Source organism: Oncorhynchus mykiss, chromosome 8 (assembly GCF_013265735.2).
Source record: "Oncorhynchus mykiss isolate Arlee chromosome 8, USDA_OmykA_1.1, whole genome shotgun sequence".
In the NCBI taxonomy this organism is placed as follows: Eukaryota; Metazoa; Chordata; class Actinopteri; order Salmoniformes; family Salmonidae; genus Oncorhynchus; species Oncorhynchus mykiss.
Genome location: NC_048572.1, coordinates 38,896,704 through 38,923,455, shown reverse-complemented (window position 1 = coordinate 38,923,455; position 26,752 = coordinate 38,896,704). Strand labels below are relative to the sequence as shown.

Genomic DNA, 26,752 nt, shown 5'->3' with positions numbered 1-26,752 from the left:
TATTATCAATTAAAAATGTTTATTATTTTTTGGTTTTTGTAGTAGTTTCAAAGTATATTTTCACACAAACTTAATAGACCCCGCACGGTGTTTAAAAAAATAATGTACACTTGCCTAGGATTCTCAACTGCTTGGGTAGTGGGAGGGTTCCCTCCCCCGCCTGATGTACCTCACCAGGAATTGTACAGTACATGATCAAACACAAATGTAAAAAAAAATACACATCTTAGATGTACTCTTTCTTACTATTACTGAGACATCAAGTCTCTCAGGGATTTCTCTCTGAGTTCCAATGGCACCTTCCTTCTATTTGTTCTTTCTTTCAAGATAAATGTATTTTTTGTTGTTGTCCGTGTGTGACTAGCATTTCCTAGAAGAACACTGGAAGATGTTCCACAGATCATCATGATAAAAACACACATTTATTTATGGTACATCCTTAGTCCCACCTTTGTTCAGGCCTTCAGCAAAAACAATGAAAAAAAAAAAAAAGAGAACTCATGGCACCATTATGAAACAAGAGAGTTGCATGCGTAATGGTCAGTGAGCTAGGGTGTGACGAGACCCACACCCTGGACAGTAGCCATTCCGCAGGGTCATTGGACAGGGGGCATGGGTCCAGTGTAACGACAGCTTGGGGTGGGATATGGGGTTCAGGGTCACGCCCTTCCTGAACAGCAACCCGGTGTGATCATAGATACAGAAGACGGCGGCTAAGGTTTGGAAGGGTGTTGAGGGGGTCCAGGGTTAATGGACATAGGGGAGGGGTGGGGCTAGGAGACCCAGTCCTTGACCTCTAGGCCCTCTGTGTGAGCTGGCCTGAGGTGCTACCCTGTTGTAATCTCGACCCGGCACAGCCAGACGAGGACTGGCCACCCCTCAGAGCATGGTTCCTCACTAGGTTTCTTTCTAGGTTCATTCCATTCTAGGGCGTTTTTTTCTAGCCAACGCGCTTCTACATCTGCATTGCTTGATGTTTGGGGTTTTAGGCTGGGTTTCTGTATAGCACTTTGTGACATCGACAGATGTAAAAAGGGCTTTATAAATACAATTGATTGATTGATTCAGTGGGAGGAGGTTGAAAGGTAGATGCAGTAGGAGTCCTCAGAGCTAGCAGCAGCCTGGCTTGCTCTCAGCAGCCACCGTCTCCTGGTCGAGCTTGATGGGGTCCCCGTTGCTCTCCTCGTATGGCAGGCCCTTGTCGTTCAGCAGGATGTTCTCCACCAGGAACCGAGCTGCCTCGTCCACGTTGATGTTGTCCTGGGAAAGGTGAAACAACAACACGCTTAAGGTTTAAGGTCACATCAATTCAATATGAATACAGTTGCTGAGGATATTGGTTTAGGCAGTTAACTAATGAGGAGCAACATTGGTGAAACAGTCTATAAAAAAAGATAACCCACTGGTATTTCATCCACCTATCTCTTCTATGCAAGCACCAGAGGTTGTGTTATCCTCAGTTGTCACCTCAAGAGGACCTTTCCTATAGCCATGGCCCGTGACTAGGCATCCAACATTAGCAGTCTGGCTAATATTATTTCATGACTCTGCTACATCTCTTTAGACTACTTCATATAGGCAGCTGAGTGGCATCAGAGAGCGGGCCTTGAAAACAGCAGCCATCCCTCATTTTGTCATTTCGCACCTCAGCAGCCAAGTGCAGCACAGCACAAAGCTGTCATCCCTCGTTTTGGAGGGGTTATGAATATTAATGCGTCTTCTCCAGGCCTCGACTGCTGCTAAGACATTCACAAAGTGACACTTCAGAGAAACGGCCAGGGCACCTTGGGAGCAGTGAAACTCAGGGTGAGTGTACGACTGGACAACACAAGTGTATCAAAGCTGCGTCAAACAGGAATGAAGGGTCAAATATGATGGAGCATGGCATCAAACACAAAGTCCAATTATGAATGCAGATGAGATTTCAACTAAAATACTATTTGAGTTGAAACTGCTCTTTGTGTTGTGATGGGAGGTCATTACTTCCACAGCAAACAGCTGTAGGCTACATCAGACTTCTGGCATGGGAGGAATCTGGTGTGTGAACAAATAAGGAAATCTAAATCCAATTGAAGTCCAATCCAAATCAGCAGACACAGTGTTTCTCTCAAGGAATGGATAGGCCTACATACACAGTGTACAAAACATTATGAACACCTGCTCTTACCAGGTGAAAGCCATCATCCCTTAATGAAATCACTTTTTAAATCAACTTCAAAATCAGTGTTGATGAATGGAAGGAGACAGGTTAAAGAAGGATTTTTAAGTCTTGATACAATTGAGAGTGGCATTCATAGTGTGAACGGGCAAGACAAAATATTTAAGTGCCTTTGAATGGGGTATGGTAGTAGGCGCCAGGCACAACGGTTTGTGTTAAGAACTGCAACGTTGCTGGGTTTTTTACACAACAGTTTCCCGTGTCTATCAAGAATGGTCCACCACCCATAGGACATCCTCTAGACACAACTGTGGGAAACATTGGAGTCAACATGGCCCAGCGTCCATGTGGAACGCTTTCAATACCTTTTAGAGTCCATGCCCTGGTGAAATGAGGCTGTTCTGAGGGCAAAAGGGGGGTTACAACTTAATATTAGGAAGGTGTTGTTAATGTTTTATGCACACCCTTAACATATGGATTCCCATTCCACCCAACGGAATGATGCAGGGTTTCTATTGCGCTCGCAGAGCTGTCCAACGGTCGATATTGAAAGTGACCTGTGACCTCTAGGGACTGTAGCCCGAGGTGTGCTTCTGAATGCTTGGCCACCCTTCAACATGGTGACGGCCCCTAACCACACACACACCTCACGTGAGACCACATTTAGCATGGGTGTTTAGCAGTACAGCACTATGTCAATGAGTCAACTAGATAAAACGGGGCGGCAGGGTAGCCTAGTGGTTAGAGCGTTGGACTAGTAACCGGAAGGTTGCAAGTTCAAACCCCCGAGCTGACAAGGTGCAAATCTGTCGTTCTGCCCCTGAACAGGCAGTTAACCCACTGAACAGGCCGTCATTGAAAATAAGAATTTGTTCTTAACTGACTTGCCTGGTTAAATAAAGGTAAAAAAAAATAAAAAAAATTTAAAAAAAAAACCTGGATGGCTAATGTAGCCAATGCATTACTGAGCATCAAGTGAAGGGTGAGTATCTTGGGCGTGTGTCTATGAATGTGGGGTGGTATATTTTGTCTTGGGTCTATTTTTCCTGGTTGCTACATCTGCTGTGTAGCTGGTCGGTTCCCGAGAGCCAATCTGTTTTTTAATTATTCCTCAGTAAATCTGAAAAATTAGGCCGGGTGAAAAAAAATTCTAAATGTGTTTTATGAGTAGTGCATGACCCTAGGGTGGAAACACATACATTCTAAGGAATTGCAATTAGTATTTCATCATTCTGATGGTTTTATACTGTTCAAATCTACCTAAAATAAAATAAAAATGCATTTTCATTCATTTCCTGCGGCACGATATGGGCAAACAATCTAAGCCTTGTTTTTAACCAAACGTTGCAATTGCGATTTCACGATTTAGAGCACAACACTTCGGTGAACTGTTGGAATCATGGAAATAATAATTATTCTAATTCTATAGTTAGAATATTATAGTGGGCACTTTCAATACAGTGTTGCTTGACATGACAATGAATGAAAATGCCAGGGAGGAGTTGTGACAGGGTAGGAACCAAAGTGTTGATAAGTGTTTCCTAGGGGATCCTATAATCTTTGGATACATTGAACGTTTTCTCTCAGCTACTTCATGTAGCTAACATATTCTTGCTTTGATTTACAAGATACTGTTACACAAACATGCTGATTTCGGTCTATACCATCACTGGTATTATCAGGATGTATAGCTCATTACGTTTTCTCTGACTCAGTACATTTATTAGCTAGCTAATGATTACCGGCTAACAATTTGCAGCTAACGGAATTTAGGCCCAACTTAATAAGAAATTACAAACTAGCGGTTGTATGTAAGAAACTAATAGTGTAATTATAGAACACTAGTGGATTTATATTAAGAGGCAAAGTGAAAAAAGCATCATTGTCATCAACATTGTTGCATGTGCTGCATTCCCCATGCATGCAGATTGAACGCAAGTGCACTCTTGGTAGGGGGCAGGGCTAGCTCTGTGTGGAAAGTGGCATGAGAGAGAGATGACTCAAGTAAACTATTAAAATGGACATTACACATGGCATCTCACATTTAACAAACCAAACATTAAAATACTGTTATATATATATATATATATATATATATATATATATAGGTCATGTAAAAGCCCAAACCGGTCCGTGCATCAATATCGGTAGATCGTAAAATACAGTATACTGCCCAGCCCTAGTGGTTCAGCACAAATTAAAACAGACATGTCTATAAAACACACGTGTCGTACTTGCGCGCGCACACACACACACACACACACAACTCCATGCCAACCATCTGAGTTACAGCCTCTAATGGAGTCATTCATCTCAGGAACATGTGCTGGTGCATGCTGGGTACTGGCACACCTTCTGTCACTCACATGAACTCACACACACACATACGTATGCACAGCTGCAAATGATGACAGAAAAGGGAATTCAGCAGCAGGGACATTTTGCATTTCACGAAGCCTGAGATTCCCTGGAGGCTCATGTTTGCCATTCTGTTCAACTGTTAGAAGTGCTCACTGCATACAATCCCAAGAATAACACACACAAGCACCTCAAGGCTCTAAACAGACATATATAAAGTATTTCTCACAATGTAGGTTATGAGGTTATCCTAGAAGAAATAACACAGGAAATCCCATGTAGCTCAGTTGGTAGAGCATGGTCCTTGCAACGTGGGTTTGATTGTGGGTTTGATTCCCAAGGGGGACCAGTATGAAAATGTATGCACTCAAGTCGCTCTGGAAAAGAGTGTCTGCTTAAATCACAAAAATGTCAAATGAAATCAAGTTTTCAAAGCAGGGAACCTTCTACAGTACCTCAATATGTGACCGTCAAGGTGTTGCAACTATATGGGTTGTGCCCCATGATTCAGCACACGATAGCCTACTGTGTAATGAATGTATATGTATGAGGGTGGATTAGCCCTTGATTCTGCAAGGAGGAATTCACTCCTTTAGCAGAGAAGGTAAAAAAATAACTGCCATGCTTTGGTTTCTAGTGGCACACTTCAATCAAAGGACATGTCTAAGCACCAACAGGTCTAACAGCGCAGGATTAGAGCTGGGAAACGCTGTGGGCGTCATAACCTCAAAGCTGATCGGGACACCGAGTGTGTGGGGTTCTAAAGGGTATCCCTGTGAGCTTTCCATGGGCTGGGGAACGGGGATGTCACTGAGATGTGGGTGAGTGTGCCATTATCCAACCAAAACTCTCAACTGTTTAAACACAACCTGCCCAAACACATTGAGTGAATGGTGCTAGTGTGTGGACAAGAGAGAGCTAACTGTAATTTCCGCAGGGACTAGAGGTGGCATCAGAATTGCGGTGACAAGCAGAACTGAGGCACACACACACACAGTCGCCAGCTTCATGACAACAGGGCCCCATTGACCTAATTTTCACATAGATCGGGAGCAATTTCCACACACACAATACTCACACAGTGTGTGTTTGTGCATACTAGGACTTTCCCAGACTAAAAAATAAATAAATTGGTCGACCGAGATTCATCCTGTTCTTTTGACCAATCGACCAAATGTTTAAACTTATTTTTCCATATATAGACAGATACACCCTATGTGTTTGAAAAAATCAACTACATATGCACTGAGCTTGTCTGATTCTTTATGCACACTGTTTGATTAAATAATTAAGACACACAAATGACTCATTGGTAACAGCACGATGGTCACACAGTGAGTGCATGTGTGACTGGTGCATGTTGTCTCGCTCTCCTCCCAACTGCAGCCTGAAAGCACCACAGCAAGTGCTTATTAAATAAGTGTACCAGAGAGTCTGTTCTAATGAAGAAAAAAATAATATATATACACAGTTGAAGTCGGAAGTTTACATACACCCTAGCCAAATACAGTTGAAGCCGGAAGTTTAGTTTACATGCACTTAGGTTGGAGTCATTAACATTGTTTTTCAAACACTCCCCAAATTTCTTGTTAACAAGCTATAGTTTTGGAAAGTCAGTTAGGATATCTACTGTGTTCATGACAAGTACTTTTCCAACAATTGTTTACAGACAGATTATTTCAGTTATAATTCACTGTATCACAATTCCAGTGGGTCAGAAGTTTACATACACTAAGTTGACTGTGCCTTTAAACAGCTTGGAATATCCCAGAAAATTATGTCATGGCTTTAGAAGCCTCTGTAGGCTAACTGACATCATTTGAGTCAGATATAGGTGTACCTGTGGATGTACTTCAAGACCTACCTTCAAACTCAGTGCCTCTTTGCTTGACATCATGGGAAAATCGAAGACCTCGGGAAAAAAAAGTCTGGTTCATCCTTGGGAGCAATTTCCAAACGCTGAAGGTACCACGTTCATCTGTACAAACAATAGTACGGAAGTACAAACACCATGGGATCACGCAGATGTCATACAGCAAAGTACCTTGTGAAGATGCTGGAGGAAACAGGTACAAAAGTATCTATATCCACAGTAAAACGAGTCCTATATCGACATAACCTGAAAGGCCGTTCAGCAAGGAAGAAGCCACTGCTCCAAAACCGACACAAAAAAGCTAGACTACGGTTTGCAACTGCACATGGGGACAAATATCATACTTTTTGGAGAAATGTCCTCTGGTCTGATGAAACAAAAATAGAACTGTTTGGCCATAATGACCATTGTTATGTTTGGAGGAAAAAGGGGGAGGCTTGCAAGCCGAAGAACCCTATCCCAACCGTGAAGCACGAGGGTGGCAGCATCATGTTGTGGGGGTGCTTTGCTGCAGGAGAGACTGGTGCACTTCACAAAATAGATGGCATCATGAGGAAGTACAATTATGTGGAGATGTTGCTTCAATATCTCAAGACATCAGTTAAAGCTTTGTCGCAAATGGGTCTTCCAAATGGACAACGACCCCAAGCATATTTCCAAAGTTGTGGCAAAATGGCTTAAGGACAACAAAGTAAAGGTATTGGAGTGGCCATCACAAAGCCCTGACCTCAATCCCATAGAAAATCTGTGGGCAGAACTGAAAAAGTGTGTGCGAGGAAGGAGGCCTACAAACCTGACTCAGTTACACCAGCTCTGTCAGGAGGAATGGGCCAAAATTCACCCAACTTATTGTGGGAAGCTTGTGGAAGGCTACCCGAAATGTTTGACCCAAGTTAAACAATTTAAAGGCAATGCTACCAAATACTAATTGAGTGTATGTAAACTTCTGACCCACTGGGAATGTGATGAAAGTAATAAAATATGAAATAAATCATTCTCTCTACTATTATTCTGACATTTCACATTCTTAAAATAAAGTGGTGATCCTAACTGACAAGACAGGGATTTTTTACTAGGATTAAATGGAATTGTGAAAAACTGAGTTGAAATGTATTTGGCTAAGGTGAATGTAAACTTCCGACTTCAACTGTATATATGGATGACTTATAAAGCCAGGGCCATTTAATAGTTGGGCTATTGATTATAGACGTAATTAAGATGGGGTCGACCAACAGCCTATCGACCCAACAATCGATCAGTCCACTAATATGGGGTAAACTCTAGTGCATACTTATTGTAATACATATTCCTGTGGTGTCTCCACCCGTCTCTCTACGAAACATAACTACCACTTAAACGAGACCCAGTGCCGCAGGAGGTAAGGGTGATGTAGCACCCCCTGAAAAATATATATATTTTGTATTATTATTCTGATTTTGAAAAAAAAAAAAAAAAAAACAGAAGTAGTGCACTGGGCCTTTAATAGTCCGGTATAAATGGAGCACGGGCAGCACGGGCAAATCCACCCCCCTTTGAAAAAATGTGAATATTCGCAGCACCCCACCTCCAAACTACTCCCCGCAGCTATGATCCCTAATATTATAAATGTCATTCTGAATTTCTCACTAAAGACCTCACCGAACAAACTCCAATAAAAGCTCAAAACTGTTCAACAAAAGAGCCTGTAAACAAAGCAGAGCATTTTCAGATGAGGATAAGCATTCAATTCAAGGCATTTAACAGATCTTGGAATGGAAATGAAGACCGCAGCCGTTATCGTTGTGATTGTGACCCTGGCTGGAATTGCTTGACGAGCATGCCTCTCTCTGACCTAACTAATAGTGCTCCGAGTGACACAGAGGGATATGCTTGTGTTTTCCCACTCTGCTCTTTGTAAACAACACAGCACGAATAATTCGATTTCACAGCACGAGGAGCACTGCTAACTAAAGTTCTGATTTAACTCCCCCAAGTCAGGCCTTTACACTTTTATTACATTACCTGTTCATGCTATTTCTGCCCTCGTTTTGATTTCCATTCATTAAATCTATTAATCTGTTTGACGTGGAGCAACAACAAAAAAAACGACTAGAAAAACAGAATGTAACGTCTGTGTGTGAAACGTGATTTAAAGAAAATCGGCAAGCCGCAGTGAATCAACCATGCAACTAGACCTGAAAGCACCGGTTTACCCTTAATACGCTGAGCTATGTCAGCCATCTTAAACACGTGGCATAAAATGGGCAATGTCGTGCTACTTCTGAGCTGATCTGAGTAAGAGTCAAATGTTTGTCATTGTTTGTTGACAATTGTGTTTTATTTATTATTTACCGAAAAGCAACCTGTAAAACATTAGGAAACAACTTTACAAACAAAAACCTACATTTACCTTCAGTTCAAGCTGAATACAAAAGCCTAATGCACACACTAACTATACTATTATCTGTAGTGTGGTTGTAGCTAATGCTTTATGATTAGGGGAGAGTGAATAGCAAAACAGCAACAAGCTGTTATAGTCTTATGGTGTAGGCCTAGTGTGTGTATGTGTGTGTGTGTCTGTCTCTCTCTCACCATGGCCGAGGTCTCGAACCAGCCCAGGAAGCCAGTCTCTTTACAGAAGTTGTCCATGAGGGAAGTGTTTTTGGAGCTCTCTTTCTTCTGGTCACACTTATTGGCAAGCAGCACCGAGGGTATAGGGCTCCCATTGGCCAGTTTCACCTTGCTGTCCAAGTCGTGCTTCCATTTGGACACTGCCTCGAAAGTGGAGCCCCTCGTCACGTCAAACACCACGAATGCCCCCACCGCCTCCTTGTAGTACACCCGCGTCATGTTCCCGAATCGCTCCTGGCCTGAATGGGGGACATGAAAGGAATGTGATCAGTAACTCAATGGTACAGTACACAATGCAACCTTGTAGGTCTAGTAGTATTTATGGAGTTAATAAACAGAAGGCTGTTGGTTGAAATGCTCAATGAGTGACACAATTTAGTTATTCAGCTACTGCCCCAAAATAACACATCAGCCAGGGTCCAAGGAAAAACAACACATCTTGATGTACAAAACATTGAAGTAGGCCTATAGGAGAGGGGTGACAGCAAGTAAGCCTAGTGTTAGTGTTGCTAATGAGACATCAAAGCAGGGCCTGTTCCTTCCGTACTCACACAGGCAAACCTGTGAGAGGATATTCCACTGGTCCTATAAGCCAGGGCAGTGAACACACCGCAACAAAGACCGCCTCTGATATTACTCCACTAAATATCTCACCAGACTCACATTAAAAGGTGCCAGTTTGGGGAGAATTAGCCCCGTTTACCAATAATGATTTAGACATGGATATCAAACTGAGTGAGGGTTCTCAACAGTGTTTCACAAAGGCATAAGTCGCTCAGTCAAAGAGAAGTTTTAGTCTTAATGCATCATTTAGAGTGTAAGAGTGGTATTTTCCCCTTCGTTGTGGTTCCACTTCCCCACCAAATATGATGAAAACGAATCTTGACCCACTTTTTCCTCACTCTAATCCAAGAAGACAAGCCTAGAAAGATATCTGCCTCCTCGATAATGAACCCATTCTCTCTAGAAATCTCGAGTAGTGCTTTGAAGTCAAAGCAAGGGGAATTACCACTGGGATCTGGGGTGCCAGTATCAACTAAAAATGTTGTTACCAAATCGATAACGGAATCCCCCATCCCAAAAACGGAATTTCGGCAATTGAATTGTCTAGAACGGGAAATTATAGTCGTCACAAACCACAGTTGGGTTCACAAGTTTGGACAGCGCAGTACAGCACAGTAGAGTAAAGCACGGAAAAGTAGAGTATAGTTCATTACAGTACAAAAACAGAGTAAACGTAGAGTTCAGTACATAGTAGAGGACACTAGAGTTGAGTACAATGTCCTTTGATGCCCAAACTTCTGAAACATAGAACTCTATGCTAGGTTCCGATTTGGTCTGGTCCCAAAAAATTTGGTCTTGTTTGGGGTCAGAGCTCATTAGAATAATAGCCCGTGATTAGAATAATAGAATAATACCCAAAGATGCAAAGGAGGATATTGTACATTTATACCTTTGTGTACCTATTTAGGTTACATCACCATGAAGAGAATGACATTCATATTATTTTCTGTGTAGGACAGATCAGGGACCATGATGAAATTCCGTTACCGCGATTCCGTTACCGGGTGTAAATCCACTCACTTACTGTAGTTCAATAACCAAAAGAGATGATTTCAAAGTCGATGTGTCATAGCTGAGCCCTCATTCTTTCTGCATACATCGTGGGAGTTTTTGGAAAACGAGACAAAATGAGGGAGATGTTACCAAAACTCTATTACCAAACTCAGCATTCTAATAGATGTGTTTTTGTAAAATGTTCTGTGTAAATTGTTGTTAAGTCCTTGTGCATAGAGTTGTACGGTTTGTTAAACATTGAAATCAACGGTTTTCATTTACAACTGCGAACTGGCCAAGATGAAGCAAAGCAGTGCGACAAAAACAACACAGAGTTACACGTAAAATAAACGTACAGTTGATAACACAATAGAAAAATCTATCATCTATACATGATGTCAAACGGCAGCCAAGCATCAATTATCATGTCACCTGAATAAGATCCTCGATATAAAATGAAAAGGAGCATCAAGCTCATCACTGTGCACTTTTGCCCCCCGGTGAAATTCATCGTAACTCATTTCATCTGTAGCCTAATAAAAACGTCATGCTTCCCCGAGTCATAGTGGGAGACTACAGAACATATCGATATGATGGTTATTATATCAATATTTGCGTAAAATTAATTTATTGCATAATTCATTTTACCGACAACTAAACATCCCACCGTCTAATGTATTTTGATTGGTCCACATCTGGAATGTTTACCGAGAAATTTGCTTGTTTCCATCAGGTATGACATTTTTTTAGCAAACATGTACTTTACTCGCCTAAAAAAAAAAAGGTTGGGTGGAAACCTGGTTACTGAAATTGAACCACCAAACAAGTGCCTGCTGCATTGATTAAGAATTTGCACAGATAGGACACTCATCCTCATATTATTGACTACATATAACCCATGTTCAATGTCAACTGAAGCCTGCAGATCAAAATCCTATCTAAAATCTCCCGTTCTGTTCCTTTCAACGTGTACCTCAAATTAGAGGTCGGCCGATTATGATTTTTCAACGCCGATACCGACACCGATTATTGGAGGACCCAAAAAATGCTGATACCGATTAAATCGGATGATTTTTAACATGTATTTGCAATAATGACAATTACAACAATACTGAATGAACACTTATTTTAACTTAATATAATACATCAATAAAATCAATTTAGCCTCAAATAAATAATGAAACATGTTCAAGTTGGTTTAAATAATGCAAAAACAAAGTGTTGGAGAAGAAAGTAAAAGTGCAATATGTGCCATGTAAGAAAGCTTAACGTAGAAAGCTTAACGTTTAAGTTCCTTGCTCAGAACATGAGAACATATGAAAGCTGGTGGTTCCTTTTAACATGAGTCTTCAATATTCCCAGGTAAGAAGTTTTAGGTTGTAGTTATTATAGGAATTAAGGGACTTTTTCTCTCTATATGATTTGTAGAAATACATATATACCTTTGACTATTGGATGTTCTTATAGGCACTTTAGTATTGCCAGTGTAACAGTATAGCTTCCATCCCTCTCCTCGCCGCTACCTGGGCTCGAACCAGGAACACATCGACAACAGCCACCCTCGAAACAGCGTTACCCATGCAGAGCAAGGGGAACAACTACTCCAAGTCTCAGAGCGAGTGACGTTTGAAACGCTATTAGCACACACCCCGCTAACTAGCTAGCCATTTCACATCAGTTACACCAGCCTAATCTCAGGAGTTGATAGGCTTGAAGTCATAAACAGCGCAATGCTTGAAGCATTGCGAAGAGCTGCTGGCAAAATGCATGAAAGAGCTGTTTGAATGAATGCTTACGAGCCTGTTGCTGCCTACCACCGCTCAGACTGCTCTATCAAATAACAGACTTATTATTAATATTATTAATAATAACACACAGAAATACGAGCCTTAGGCCATTAATATGGTCGCATCCGGAAACTATAATCTCGAAAACAAAACGTTTATTCTTTCAGTGAAATACGGAACCGTTCCATATATTATCTAACGGGTGGCATCCATAAGTCTAAATATTCCTGTTACATTGCACAACCTTCAATGTTAGGTCATAATTACGTAAAATTCTGGCAAATTAGTTCGCAATGAGCCAGGTGGCCCAAACTGTTGCATATACACTGACTCTGCGTGCAATGAACGTAAGAGAAGTGACACAATTTCACCTGGTTAATATTTCCGGCTAACCTGGATTTCTTTTAGCTAAATATGCAGGTTTCAAAATATATACTTCTGTGTATTGATTTTAAGAAAGGCATTGATGTTTATGGTTAGGTACACGTTGGAGCAATGACAGTCCTTTTTCGCGAATGCGCACCGCATCGATTATATGCAACGCAGGACACGCTAGATAAACTAGTAATATCATCAACCATGTGTAGTTATAACTAGTGATTATGATTGATTGTTTTTTTAGAAGATACGTTTAATGCTAGCTAGCAACTTACCTTGGCTTCTTACAGCATTCGCGTAACAGGCAGGCTCCTCGTGAGGCAGGTGGTTAGAGCGTTGGACTAGTTAACTGTAAGGATGCAAGATTGAATCCCCGAGCTGACAAGGAAAACATTTTGTTCTGCCCCTGAACAAGGCAGTTAAACCACCGTTCCTAGGCAGTCATTGAAAGTAAGAATGTGTTCTTAACTGACTTGCCTAGTTAAATAAAGGTGTAAAAAAATAAATAATTTGAAATAAAAAGGCAAAATCGGCATCCAAAAATACTGATTTCCGATTGTTATGAAAACTTGAAATCGGCCCTAATTAATCGGCCATTACGATTAATCGGTCGAACTCTACCTCAAATACAACTAAAACTGCAAATTCTATTTGACAAGTTAAATAGAATGGATATCATGCTTTAAAGCATTTCATCTGTTTTGTCTTGCAATCTGGTGGGAAAATTCCAACACAATTGACCCTAACAATTTTACATTTCCCTGAAAGGTCCATTGAATTACAGTAATGAGCACTGGACAAAACCTTGAAAGGAACCAGATTCTGGTGGAGCCCCATCTTCCAAAAATAATTCCCAGGACAAGAGTTTATTGAACCTTCAAGACTGCTGAGATCAATCAACCAGTGAGTGATTGTTCGCTGAGGCGCTAAGGTGAATCTTTAGGTCGGGGGTTCAATGGGAAGACCCCTGGCTGGGATCACACCCAGCCAGCCAGGCTTCTAGACCATCACTTCAGTTTTCCACTGAAAGGGTTTCAGTTCCTCACAACAGAAATGGATGTTGTTACAGCACACTTCATCCAATTAAAGATAACTAATTAGGAGTAGCTCACCTCACATTACAGCACCCAGTATACACTGCAGCCAAGTTGAACACGGAATACAGAGAGCAGTTTCAGGAACTGTGATGGCAGTTTTCCCCCCTGAAGTTTTACTTCATTATAGGTACTTCACCCAGCCATGTATGGAAACTGAGCAGCGCGTTGAAAGTGCGGGTGTCAGCGAGGGAGTGAATACACTGAGGAGCCTACAGACCTGCTCAGTAATTGCTCATAATTGAGGGTCTAAATTTAGTCTGTTTAACCCCAGGTGAACTCACTGGGGACACGGCACAGTAGGAAGGAGAGACGATCGGTTGAAATAAGGCTTTCATTTCCAGGCCTTTTGGTGCCCAGAGATTCATTAGAAGAAGTAAAAGAAATAAAAACCCAGAAAAAAGAACCTCACTTTAAAAATGTTCTCCAGGCATATTTCTTGGATTTCAATAAACAGGCTCCACACAGAAACACTTAAGGCTCAGGCTGACATTTTCGGGAAAATGGTTTCCAGTAAGAATTGAATGAACTGGGTAGTCAAATATTGACAGAACAAGTGCTCTGATATTTTCAAAACATCAGCTATTTGTTGATGAGAGACGAACGAGGAATGGTAAATTAAGATTTTCTGAAAATCTTCTGAAGACAATAAATTGAGTGGCGTTCACAAAGCTGAAAACCACAGTCTGAATACAGTGAATAAAGAGAGAGACAAGGCCAGTCGCAGGGAAAATTTTTCAGTTATGAGTTTCATAACATCGTAATTGACTTCTGCACAGTGGTGAGAAGAGGAAGAAAAATGAAGTGAGCTTCGAGAGTTTCACTCCTTGGTCCTCACTCCCAACCTGGAAACAGGTTCACATATTGTACATACCGAACTTTAAAAAGTCTGTTTTCACTATAATCAACACAATGCTAGCAAAACTAAGGCTGTTGTTGGTACATTTCCCGCATGGGCCACACGTACCTGTTATGTTGACAATGACATGAATTCTGGAGTTACTCTGGATAGGAGCATCCTTGTGGTAATGAAACTAATACAGTGCCTTGCGAAAGTATTCAGCCCCCTTGAACTTTGCAACCTTTTGCCACATTTCAGGCTTCAAACATAAAGATATAAAACTGTACTTTTTTGTGAAGAATCAACAACAAGTGGAACACAATCATCAAGTGGAACGACATTTATTGGATATTTCAAACTTTTTTAACAAATCAAAAACGGAAAAATTGGGCGTGCAAAATTATTCAGCCCCTTTACTTTCAGTGCAGCAAACTCTCTCCAGAAGTTCATTGAGGATCTCTGAATGATCCAATGTTGACCTAAATGACTAATGATGATAAATACAATCCACCTGTGTGTAATCAAGTCTCCGTATAAATGCACCTGCACTGTGATAGTCTCAGAGGTCCGTTAAAAGCGCAGAGAGCATCATGAAGAACAAGGAACACACCAGGCAGGTCCGAGATACTGTTGTGAAGAAGTTTAAAGCCGGATTTGGATACAAAAAGATTTCCCAAGCTTTAAACATCCCAAGGAGCACTGTGCAAGCGATAATATTGAAACGGAAGGAGTATCAGACCACTGCAAATCTACCAAGACCTGGCCGTCCCTCTAAACTTTCAGCTCATACAAGGAGAAGACTGATCAGAGATGCAGCCAAGAGGCCCATGATCACTCTGGATGAACTGCAGAGATCTACAGCTGAGGTGGGAGACTCTGTCCATAGGACAACAATCAGTCGTATATTGCACAAATCTGGCCTTTATGGAAGAGTGGCAAGAAGAAAGCCATTTCTTAAAGATATCCATAAAAAGCCACCTGGAAGACACACCAAACATGTGGAAGAAGGTGCTCTGGTCAGATGAAACCAAAATTGAACTTTTTGGCAAAATGCAAAACGTTATGTTTGGCGTAAAAGCAACACAGCTGAACACACCATCCCCACTGTCAAACATGGTGGTGGCAGCATCATGGTTTGGGCCTGCTTTTCTTCAGCAGGGACAGGGAAGATGGTTAACGATGGTTAGATGGATGGAGCCAAATACAGGACCATTCTGGAAGAAAACCTGATGGAGTCTGCAAAAGACCTGAGACTGGGACGGAGATTTGTCTTCCAACAAGACAATGATCCAAAACATAAAGCAAAATCTACAATGGAATGGTTCAAAAATAAACATATCCAGGTGTTAGAATGGCCAAGTCAAAGTCCAGACCTGAATCCAATCGAGAATCTGTGGAAAGAACTGAAAACTGCTGTTCACAAATGCTCTCCATCCAACCTCACTGAGCTCGAGCTGTTTTGCAAGGAGGAATGGGAAAAAATGTCAGTCTCTCGATGTGCAAAACTGATAGAGACATACCCCAAGCGACTTACAGCTGTAATCACAGCAAAAGGTGGCGCTACAAAGTATTAACTTAAGGGGGCTGAATAATTTTGCACGCCCAATTTTTCAGTTGTTGATTTGTTAAAAAAGTTTGAAATATCCAATAAATGTCGTTCCACTTCATGATTGTGTCCCACTTGTAGTTGATTCTTCACAAAAAAATACAGTTTTATATCTTTATGTTTGAAGCCTGAAATGTGGCAAAAGGTTGCAAAGTTCAAGGGGGGCGAATACTTTCGCAAGGCACTAAGTAGCTAGGCTATTAGCCAATGATTTCACCTGTAGACATAATAAGCTCCACTGTATTGGAAGCCATTGGAAATTGATCTCTTCACTGACATCCATTTTAGGATGATCCACAATACCACACTAGGAGTAGGCCTACAAGATTGTGAGCTTAGGGCTGAATATTCAGTGCCACTCAGATGGTGTGTGATTGATAAGTAAGCTATGCTGTAGGAGTAGCCCTCACCTTCCAGAGGGGAAACAGAATGAGTCGAAACGCTTCTTAGGCTGCGTTTAACACAGGCAGCTCAATTTCAGATATTTTTCAGAGCTGATTTGAATGGTCAAAATACCAATTAGTGAAAAAAAGACGTGTATACATAGCCATAGAGATTGATTAAATGGATCAATTAGCCCAGTACGCACGCGCACACACACACACAATCGTGATGATTGTGGTTTGTGCTGAGATGTTCGGCCATTAGAGCCATGATAAGGTTCAATGGTTAGACAACAGACGGATTGTTATCTATTCTACTGTAACCTCCAAGGCAGTCTTGAAAAAAGGTCTAACCCCCAATGGCACAACCTCGATATAGGCAGCGATTCAACATTGTTAAGGGAGAACAGGATAACACAGTGAGCTTATGGGAAGAAATACGAGTCATGTGCTGTAGTTGAGAAATTCTGTAACCTAATTAGCATTCCGACGAAGGGTATGAGTGTCTCACGGTGCAGGCTACAATGATGAGCCGGAGACTGTAATGACAATAAGGAGTCAAGACATGGTTCGTTTTTGTGTGTGAGATTCTCATATCGTTTTCTAATCACTGCCTGAAGTGGAATGCAAGTGTGTGTAAAACTAGAATATTTACAAAAACAAACAGGGGGGTGAGACGATCATTAGGGAATTCCAGTACATTTACAATTTGGCTGTCCACCTTATTAATATAAAACCCCAAGCAAAATAAAATAGGAAGTATTGCTTAAGACCCTGTGAGACCACTATCAAAAAACTTACGCAATGTTACTCCAAGTACCAATGACTTTCATTGAATATATTTTAAATGCCTTTTGCTATTCCGAGAGGGAAAGTAATCTTTTCTACAGATACATAATGGTTAGGGTGTCCATCTCTCTTCCCCATGGTCCTTGTGGGAGTTGTCTATGAAAGTGGGAAGAACAGATGGAAAGAGAGAAACTCTTCATCATCCTGTGCCCTAGCAACCCGAGTTTCCTCTACAGTCTCTGTCGAGATGCTAGCTGTGGGTGGGTTACCATGGAAACTGTCCAAGCTAGCCGTGGCAGCGGCAAAGGAGGCACTGGCAGTCTCACCAGTCAGTTGTTAAGAGGCTTGGGGCTGTGAACCAACCTCAACAGAAGTCCATTCAAATGCTGGCCTAACCGGTTCTGTGGCGGAGATACAGTAAATATGGTGGTCATTACGAGACAGCTAGGGCCAATAGAAGTTTGCATCATGCAGAGTGAGTGGCAAAGGACGAGCTGGAAAACAAAGACTATGAACATTGCCACATAATCAAATACTCTAAAAGGGACTATCCCCCCTCTTCCTCTGTTTCACCCCATCACCCATTATTGATTTCCTTTCTTACCTTCCCCTCTAGAGAAACAGTGAGGTAGGTGGCCCTTCTCTCAGGATGTCTAAATCCTTGGCAAAAGGTGCTGGCTTACTTACTCCACTACCACCCCATGGTTGTAATCATCCTGTCCCTGGCTCAGACAAGCCCAGATGAGCGCAGCTATTCTGGGCCAGAGGGGGCGGGCGAGGCCCAGGCCTCACGCTGACTTCCAACATACATCCATTTTTCCACAAGGCCCTGATTACTATCATTCCATCCGAGATGGTAATCATTATGGGAGAGTAAGGACGACATTGCCTCAATGTTGGTTGGTCCTTATCGTTGCCATGAGGACAGGCCAACCTACTTATTCTGCATGATTAAAAAGGCTTAAAGAAGAACTGAACTCGAGAACCAACTTTTAGCTGAAAACGGCATATGTGACATCGATATTAGTCAGAAACAATTATTCCAGTGCAAAATTGACTAAATGTGCAAGTAGGTACATTTTGGTCATAAAGTCAGTATCTTCCAAAACTTAGTTTTGTGAGATTTAAATACAAGAGTTTGTCAGGACTTGAGGGCTGGATTTTGATTTCGACAATGCCCACTAATACAGGATAAACATCTGCGGTGATTGCACTCCAATCATACCACAGGACACACTGACAGTGAGAACAACCTGCCCAGCAGATCAGATTTCATAAAACCAGTGCTTAATCTGAGCCAGATCCTGCACCTTTTAGTTTTGGACTGTTTCCTTCCGGAACCTTTTTGCCACAATCTGGTACCTAATCATGTAATTTAAAGAAATATCTTCACCGTTTGTAAAAATTTGAATAAAAGCGTCTTAACTCGAGTTGCCTCCTCTGTAATTCTCCTGCCCCCTCAAAAAACGTAATGTGAAAACCTGCTGGACACTCTTTGAATTGATTCATGTTGGGCTGGCCCAAGTTGACGGTTTGCGCAACATTGTAGCCTCGGGACCAACGTGTGCCTGTGTCTCTCACAGAACTAGAATGAGATTCACTTTCTGGGATTTCTCTTCCACTCTGTGCTCTGATAGACATGAGCCTCCAACTCAGCGTTACACTTCATGTGTTGACGTAGAATCATAGCCGCGGGACGGGTGCTGGAGGTGCTGCAGCATCCCTAATGAATTGAAATAAAATGTGCCAAAGTTATACAATTTCTGCCGTCTGTTCAGAAATAATTCACAATACGAGTAGGCCTATATTTTAGCCACAGAGGATCAATAGCTTTTATTTTTTAATGCCTAGCTGTGGATTGTTAAGCCCGATCACAAGGCGTAGCCAGCAGTCGGGAACGTGCGGTGAACAGCATTCAGCCTAAACAGGCCTTTTGCAAGATTTCAAATACAATCATGGGAAAACACAGGTTGGAAAGCAAATGGCTCCTGCTAAAAAGATAATTATCTTATCAGTCTGTAGAATACCAACATATGTTATCAACTTCCAAATAGTCGAACAGCATCGCCGGTAAGTGAGTTTCAAATCATTGGTTGAGTCAATGTAACTGGAAAGCATTTTTAGGACTATAATTTCCTCCTCATATTGTAGCCTACAATATGTGCTTCCACACACCTAGGCCTAGGCTGTTGATGGATTCAAGACATGGTCGTTTTTTATTGATCTCAGAATCTGTTTGTCAGTGTCAAAGTAGCCTGTCATTTTGATCACTTTGTGCGTTACTAAAAAAGATTCAGCTAAAGTCTCCAGTCGTGTAAAATGACACAGGATTGCATGAAATGTGTTATAAAAAAGGCCAAATTTTTCCCGGACCCTAGGCTTCAAAAAAATTTCTCCATGTGTGCAACTTTTGTAAGACCTCTACTCTATTGCGCTATGCCACTACGGAAATGAGATGATATGCATGCAATTCTTTATTATACAGATTTTCCGGTACCTAACAGCCCCCCAAGGTAACCCCCCTCTCACGCTCCCTTTTTGTTCCGGCACCTCCTAACAGATCAAGCACTGCATAAGACAACACGTTACACATTGTTTTACTTTGAGAAATACTGCACCAAAAACATTATAGCTAGATGTAAAATGGCGTGACTAAAACCTCTCCTGCAAAAACGCATTTTAATTTAAGATTTCTTATCTTTGATTCATTCTGATTATTTTCAGGAAGTGAAATTGGCTTTGTTCTAATTGTGTCTCATGGGTGACAAATCGAACCACATAACAGAAAAACACATGCGAAATCGGCGCATTCAATCGCTCTTTAAAGACTGGCCTTACTGACTTGGCAATACACCTCTCACTTTGTCTGTTTCACTCCATTATTCCTTCTCTTCTCTGACTCCTTGTCATCCTCACCGTCTCCAGACTTGGTGTACAGGTGTGAATGATGAGTGTATGTGTGTGTGGGAGGGTGTGTGTATATTGTGTGTCATCCCCCTGTGGGGGTGAGAGTGTGTGTTTTCTCTCACAGCGTCTCTAGCAATGACATCAGTAAATGTGAATGAGGAACTGTGTGTTTTGCCTTCACAGCTCCTCTGGTAGAGTGCAATCCAGCTGTGAGACACTGTACCAGAGGAGGCTGGTGGGATGAGTTATAGGAGGATGGGCTCATTGTAATGGCTGGAATAGAATGAATGGTATCAAACACATTCAACATATGAAAGCCACGTTTCCCTCCGTTCCATGTATTCCATTCCATCCATTACAATGAGCAAGTCCTCCTATAGCTCCCCACTCCCCTGCACTGTACCATACCCACGTCGGTGTGTATCTCAACACTGTCCCAATCTCTCTCTCTCCCTCTCTGGGTTACCGATCAGAGCTAGTGACAGACATGCAGGTTGTTGCGATGGCCTGTCACAGCACTACCAGTGTGTGATGAGAACACCATCAATCAGCAGTCATCTTTCAACAGTCTTGGTGAAAAGGGTGTGTCCTGTCGGTCTCTGCCTGTCTGCCACCCAAATGTGTCAGACTTGGCTTTTCAGAATGGTTTTGCAGTTCTCTAGTCCTATATCTGGCTTCAAATTCAACCTCATTCATAGTGGATTCAACATATGTCACAACATACTTCACAAAATTCAAATCACGACAGTTATACCGTGCATGTCCTGACCCCAATCTCACAACCTCATGATGGGATATGAAGCCTCACAGACACACATAAACACAACCCTTTTAATCTCTTAAGACTCAAATCACAGAGCCCTTGCTCAGGCCCTGACTGTAACTGCTGGCTAATGACTAACTTGTAGTCTCTTTCTCAGCTGGTATGATAAGGAGTCAACTGTGTCCATACAACTGCCTGTACTCCTGCTTGGCCTAATAAAAAGACTCACGTGTGCATAGTGGAAGCCAATACTAAATGTATCCATTCATTGAGAGTCCTGTTGGCAGAAATCATTACAGTATTTTTGTCAGGGACAGGGAGAAGCAGGATTTTTTGAATGAGAAAATAAATCTGATCACAATGTGATATGAGCTGTGTAGTGGTCCTGATAGGAGGCTGAGGTTAAATCAAACTTTGATATTGGTGATGAATGATAAGGAATGCTTCCCGTGAAGCATTGCACTCCCTATGCCTTTCACTAGATGTCAACAGTCTTTTGAAATTGATTCAGGCTTGTATTCTGAAAAATGAGGGAGTAAGAGTACTCTGAATGAGTGGACACTGCAGTGGCCCAAAGCTTTTTCATTCGCAAGACCGAGAGCGCGCCTTTCTTGTTTACCTTTTATATTGACAACGTTACTGTCCGGTTGAAATAATATTGATTATTTAGGCTAAAAACAACCGGAGGAATGATTATAAACATTGTTTGACATATTTCTACGAACTTTATGGATACTATTTGGATTTTTCGTCTGCCGGTTGTGACGGCGTTTGAGCCTGTGGATTCTTGAACATAACGCGCAAACAAAACTGAGGTTTTTGGATTTAAACATGGACTTTATCGACCAAAACAAACATTTATTGAGTAAATGGGAGTCTTGTGAGTGCCACCATATGAAGATAAAAGGTAAGTGATCAATTGTATCACTATTTCTGACTTGTGTAACTCCTCTACTTGGCTGGTTACTGTTTGTAATGATTTGTCTGCTGGGCGCTGTTCTCAGATAATCGCTGGTATGCTTTCGCCATAAAGCCTTTTTGAAATCTGACACCATGGTTGGATTAACAAGAAGTTAATCTTTAAACCGATGTATAACACTTGTATGCTTCATACATTTTTATAATGAGTATTTCTGTTTTTGAATTTGGCGCTCTGCAATTTCACTGGATGTTGGCCAGGTGGGACGCTACCATCCCACACTCCCTAATGAGGTTAAATAACTGATTAGCCTCAAATAATTTTCTTACAGTAGCCTCAACAGCACTCTAAACAGCACTCTATAGGGTAAAACCATAGTGGAAAGCTAGTTTTCATCCTCCTCTGGGTACATTGCCTTGAATACAAAACCTAGGAGTCTCATGGTTCTCACCCCCTTCCATAGACTAACAAAGTAATGATGACAACTTCCAGAGGACATCCTCCAAACTATCCATCAGAGCTCTTGTAGAATGAACTGACACATTGTCCACCCAATCAAGGGACCAGCATAAGCTAAAGCTAGCTAGCACTAAATAATTGACTCAAAGAGAGAGAAATACAAGTTAATGTCTTAAAAAATGAAGGAGAAGCAACAGAGAGATAGCCAGCTTTGTTTCATAGTATTTTTATTATTTTCACTTTCACTCAGTTGAAGTCAGAAGTTTACATACACTTAGGTTGGAGTCATTAAAACTTGTTTTTCCAACCACTCCACAAATTTCTTGTTAACAAACTATAGTTTTGGCAAGTCGATTGGGACATCTACTGTGTGCATGACAAGTAATTTTTCCAAAAATTGTTTACAGACAGATTATTTCGCTGTATCACAATTCCAGTGGGTCAGAAGTTTACATACCCTAACACAGAAACCAAACCAAACCATCATGCATAAATGTATTTTGTCCTCCCACACCAAACGCGATCACGACACGCGGGTTAAAATATCAAAACAAACTCTGAACAAATTACATTAATTTGGGGACAGGTCGAAAAGCATTAAACATTTATGGCAATTTAGCTAGTTAGCTTGCACTTGCTAGGTAATTCATCCTATTTAGCTAGCTAATTTGTCCTGGGATATAAACATTGAGTTGTTATTTTACCTGAAATGCACAAGGTCCTCTACTCCGACAATTAATCCACACATAAAACGTTCAACCAAATAATTTCTAGTCATCTCTCCTCCTTCTAGGCTTTTCTTCTCTTGACTTTATATTGCGAATGGCAACTTTCGCAAATTAGGAGCATTACGGCCACTGACCTCGTTCGTCACCCACGTGGGTATAACCAATGAGATGGCACGTGGGTACCTGCTTCTATAAACCAATGAGGAGATGGGTGGACTTGCAGCGCGATCTGCGTCACAAATAGAACTGACTTCTATTTTAGCCCTTGGCAACACAGATGATCGTTAGTGAGCTTTAGAAGCTTCTGATAGGCTAATTGACATAATTGTTGTCAATTGGAGGTGTACCTGTGGCTGTATTTCAAGGCCTACCTTCAAACTCAGTGCCTCTTTGCTTGACATCATGGGAAAATCAAAAGAAATCAGCCAAGACCTCAGAAGAAAATTGGAGACCTCCACAAGTCTGGCTCATCCTTGGGAGCAATTTCCAAACACCTAAAGGTACCACGCTGATCTGTACAAACAATAGTACGCAAGTATAAACACCATGGGACCACGCAGCCGTCATACCGCTCAAGAAGGAGACGTGTTCTGTCTCCTGGAGATGAACGTACTTTGGTGTGAAAATCAATCCCAGAACAGCAGCAAAAGACCTTGTGAAGATGCTGGAGGAAACAGGTACAAGAGTATCTATATCCACAGTAAAACAAGTCCTATATCGACATCACCAGACAGGCCGCTCAGCAAGGAAGAAGAGCCACTGCTCCAAAACCAACATAAAAAAGCCAGACTGCGTACTTTTTGGAGAAATGTCCTCTGGTCTGATGAAACAAAAACAGAACTGTTTGGCCATAATGACCATTGTTATGTTTGGAGGAAAAAGGGGGAGGCTTGCAAGCCGAAGAACACCATCCCAACCCTGAAGCACGGGGGTGGCAGAATCATGTTGTGGGGGTGCTTTGCAGGCAGGAGGGACTGGTGCACTTCACAAAATAGATGGCATTATGAGGAAGTAAAATGATGTGGATATATTGAAGCAACATTTCAAAACATCAGTCAGGAAATTAAAGCTAGGTCGCAAATGGATCTTCCAAATGGACAATGACCCCAAGCATACCTCCAAAAATGTGGCAAAATTGCTTAAGGACAATAAAGTCAAGGTATTGGAGTGGCCATCATAAAGCCCGGACATCAATCCTATAGAAAATTTGTGGGCAGAACTGGAAAAGCATGTGCGAGCAAGGAGGCCTACAAATCTGACTCAGTTACACCAGCTGTCAGGAGGAATGTAAACTTCTGACCCACTGGGAATGTGATGTAAGAAAGAAAAACTGAAATAAATCACTCTTATTATTATTCTGACATTTCACATCCTTAAAATAAAGTGGAGATCCTAACTGACCTAAGACCGGGAATTTTTACTAGGATTAAATGTCAGCAATTGTGAAAAACTAAGTCTAAATGCATTTGGCTAAGGTGTATGTAAACTTCCGATTTCAACTAGCTAGTGAATGCAGCTAGCTAGTTTAGCCTACGCAAACACAAACCAATCAAATTTTGGCTCAGAGAGGGATGCTATGTTAGCTAGCTGGCTATGGCTATCGAACACTGGAACACTTCCAAGTCAAGGTAAGCGTTTGGTTTTGTTAATATATTGTCACCGGGGCCAGCCGGTGTAACAGCTAAACTGCTTGCTGACTGTACTGCAACATTGTAGTGGGTTTACTAACGCGTTCGTTCTATTAGCTATGTTGACTATGACGTTAGCTAATATGGTGACAACAGTGTAGACTGTGTGTAGTGGTTAGCGGTTATGATATGAAGGTTTGGCTTGGAAAGGTTTTTGTGCCTGGTCACAGACAGCTGACATGTTGTGCCCTGCAGTCTTCAAGCGAAGGGAAGAGGTGAGAGGAAGAGAGCGCGCAGATGCAAGATATAATTATGCAAGGAGCAAAATGATCATGCTGTTTGTATGTGGCTGCTATGAAAGTGAACTGTGTTTGAGTGTAATCAAGGGTGTACTGTAGGCTATTCATTCCACCGATTCTGTTGATAAATGTTTTTTAAAACTGAAGCAAACTGAACGGGATAAACATACCTGAATTTGTCCAGTAGGAACTCTCATTTGCAACTGTTGGACTAATGATTACACCCTAGATCAGCTAGATGCAGAAAAGAGAGTGCAAGACTGTATTGAATGTGTCACGGTCTGTCACCTTGATTGCTCAAATTTCTCTTCAAATTTGCACCTACTTTGTAAACTTTCATTCATAGGCTAGGTTGTAGCAACCTCATGATGGGTATATGGAAAATTAGAGTATTGATGTAGTAGCCTAAACCTTTCGATGTTAATGGAATATGAATGAGTCATCCAATATGCTGTAGTAGAAAGACAATGCTCATAAAAAAAATAGCATCACCGACCAGCCACGTGCTGGCAAGCATGACTTAGTTTGGAAAACATTCCACAAACTAGATTGTAGGCTATTATTGAGAGACAGTAGGGCAGACTTTCTGGTCTGGCATAACCAACTGTAACTCAAGATGTAGGAATGAGATGACAATGGACTGACTTTCGATTATCGACAGATTCACTCCCCACAGACCGGGTGATCGAGCGACCCGCCCATTACCTACATTGTTTTATGTTGGTTACCCTGATCATAACACCGGGGGAAACAGACCAAACAGGTATTTTCACATAAATATGTACGTGCCCCTGTGTACATAGTATGAAGCCCACGTATGTAAAAATAAATAATATATATACACATAATTACTAATGTGCTAACAACATTATGTGCTGTGCAGTCGTGTAAACACGAGTGCAATTCAAAGCTTCCCCTCTAGAATTGCGCAGTCACCACAATCGAGCACTTTTCAGAAAGTGGACAGGCTACTTTCACCAAACAATGCATAGCATAGGGTAAGCCCATTTGTAGCATCTCAGTAGTCTTGAAATGTAGAAAATGTGCATCCATCGATCTTACCTGCGATATCCCATAGTTGTAACCTCACCAGCGTGTTGCTGTCCCAGTTGATAACTTTGAGCGCAAAATCGACCCCAATAGTCGCTCTGTAGTGTTGGGAAAATAACTGATGGACGTATCTTTTGATGATGCTGGTTTTCCCCACACCTAACTCCCCGATGACAAGGACTTTGAACAAGTATTCCTTGCACTCCGATACCGATCCGCCCGCCATAGTGTGAAAGTCCGAATGACAGTGACTTTCTCAAATTCAACACCTTGTTTTTCTCTCACACGATGAGGCAATGGGAAACTGTTTCTGTGCTGTTTGGAAATATGGTAACTAACTACAATAGAAAGTGTTCTACTTCCCTCCCCCCCTTGTTCAAAAACACATCATATGACACGGAGTCATAGGACCCGGAAATGTCTGGTGTCCAAGTTTTAAAATTTTGTTTATTAAAACGTTTTCCCTCCTCCTGCGTTTACATGGTAACCATGTGTGCTTTGTGTGTATGACGGCTACACAACAAATCTGCCAATAATGCACATTTGATAAGTAATCCAAACTTTA

General features: G+C 41.6%; 1 protein-coding gene across 1 annotated transcript; it reads right to left on the bottom strand.

Moving 5' to 3' along the window:
- Positions 1 to 26,609, bottom strand: LOC110529894 (ras-related protein Rab-32). Its single transcript, XM_021612550.2, has 3 exons — positions 26,200 to 26,609; positions 8,961 to 9,238; positions 1 to 1,260 (listed from the first exon to the last, which is right to left on the bottom strand). The coding sequence occupies exons 1-3, from the start codon at positions 26,411 to 26,413 to the stop codon at positions 1,111 to 1,113; spliced, it is 642 nt and encodes a 213-aa protein (XP_021468225.1). The 5' UTR covers positions 26,414 to 26,609; the 3' UTR covers positions 1 to 1,110.
- Positions 26,610 to 26,752: the final 143 nt, after the last annotated feature.

Excerpts from the sequence above, each read along its gene's own strand:
- LOC110529894 (XM_021612550.2), bottom strand. The coding sequence starts at position 26,413 with ATGGCGGGCGGATCGGTATCGGAGTGCAAGGAATACTTGTTCAAAGTC. Across the intron at positions 9,239-26,199 it reads ACAACTATGGGATATCGCAG|GCCAGGAGCGATTCGGGAAC; the intron begins GTAAGATCGATG and ends TCCCCCATTCAG. Across the intron at positions 1,261-8,960 it reads GGTTCGAGACCTCGGCCATG|GACAACATCAACGTGGACGA; the intron begins GTGAGAGAGAGA and ends CACCTTTCCCAG.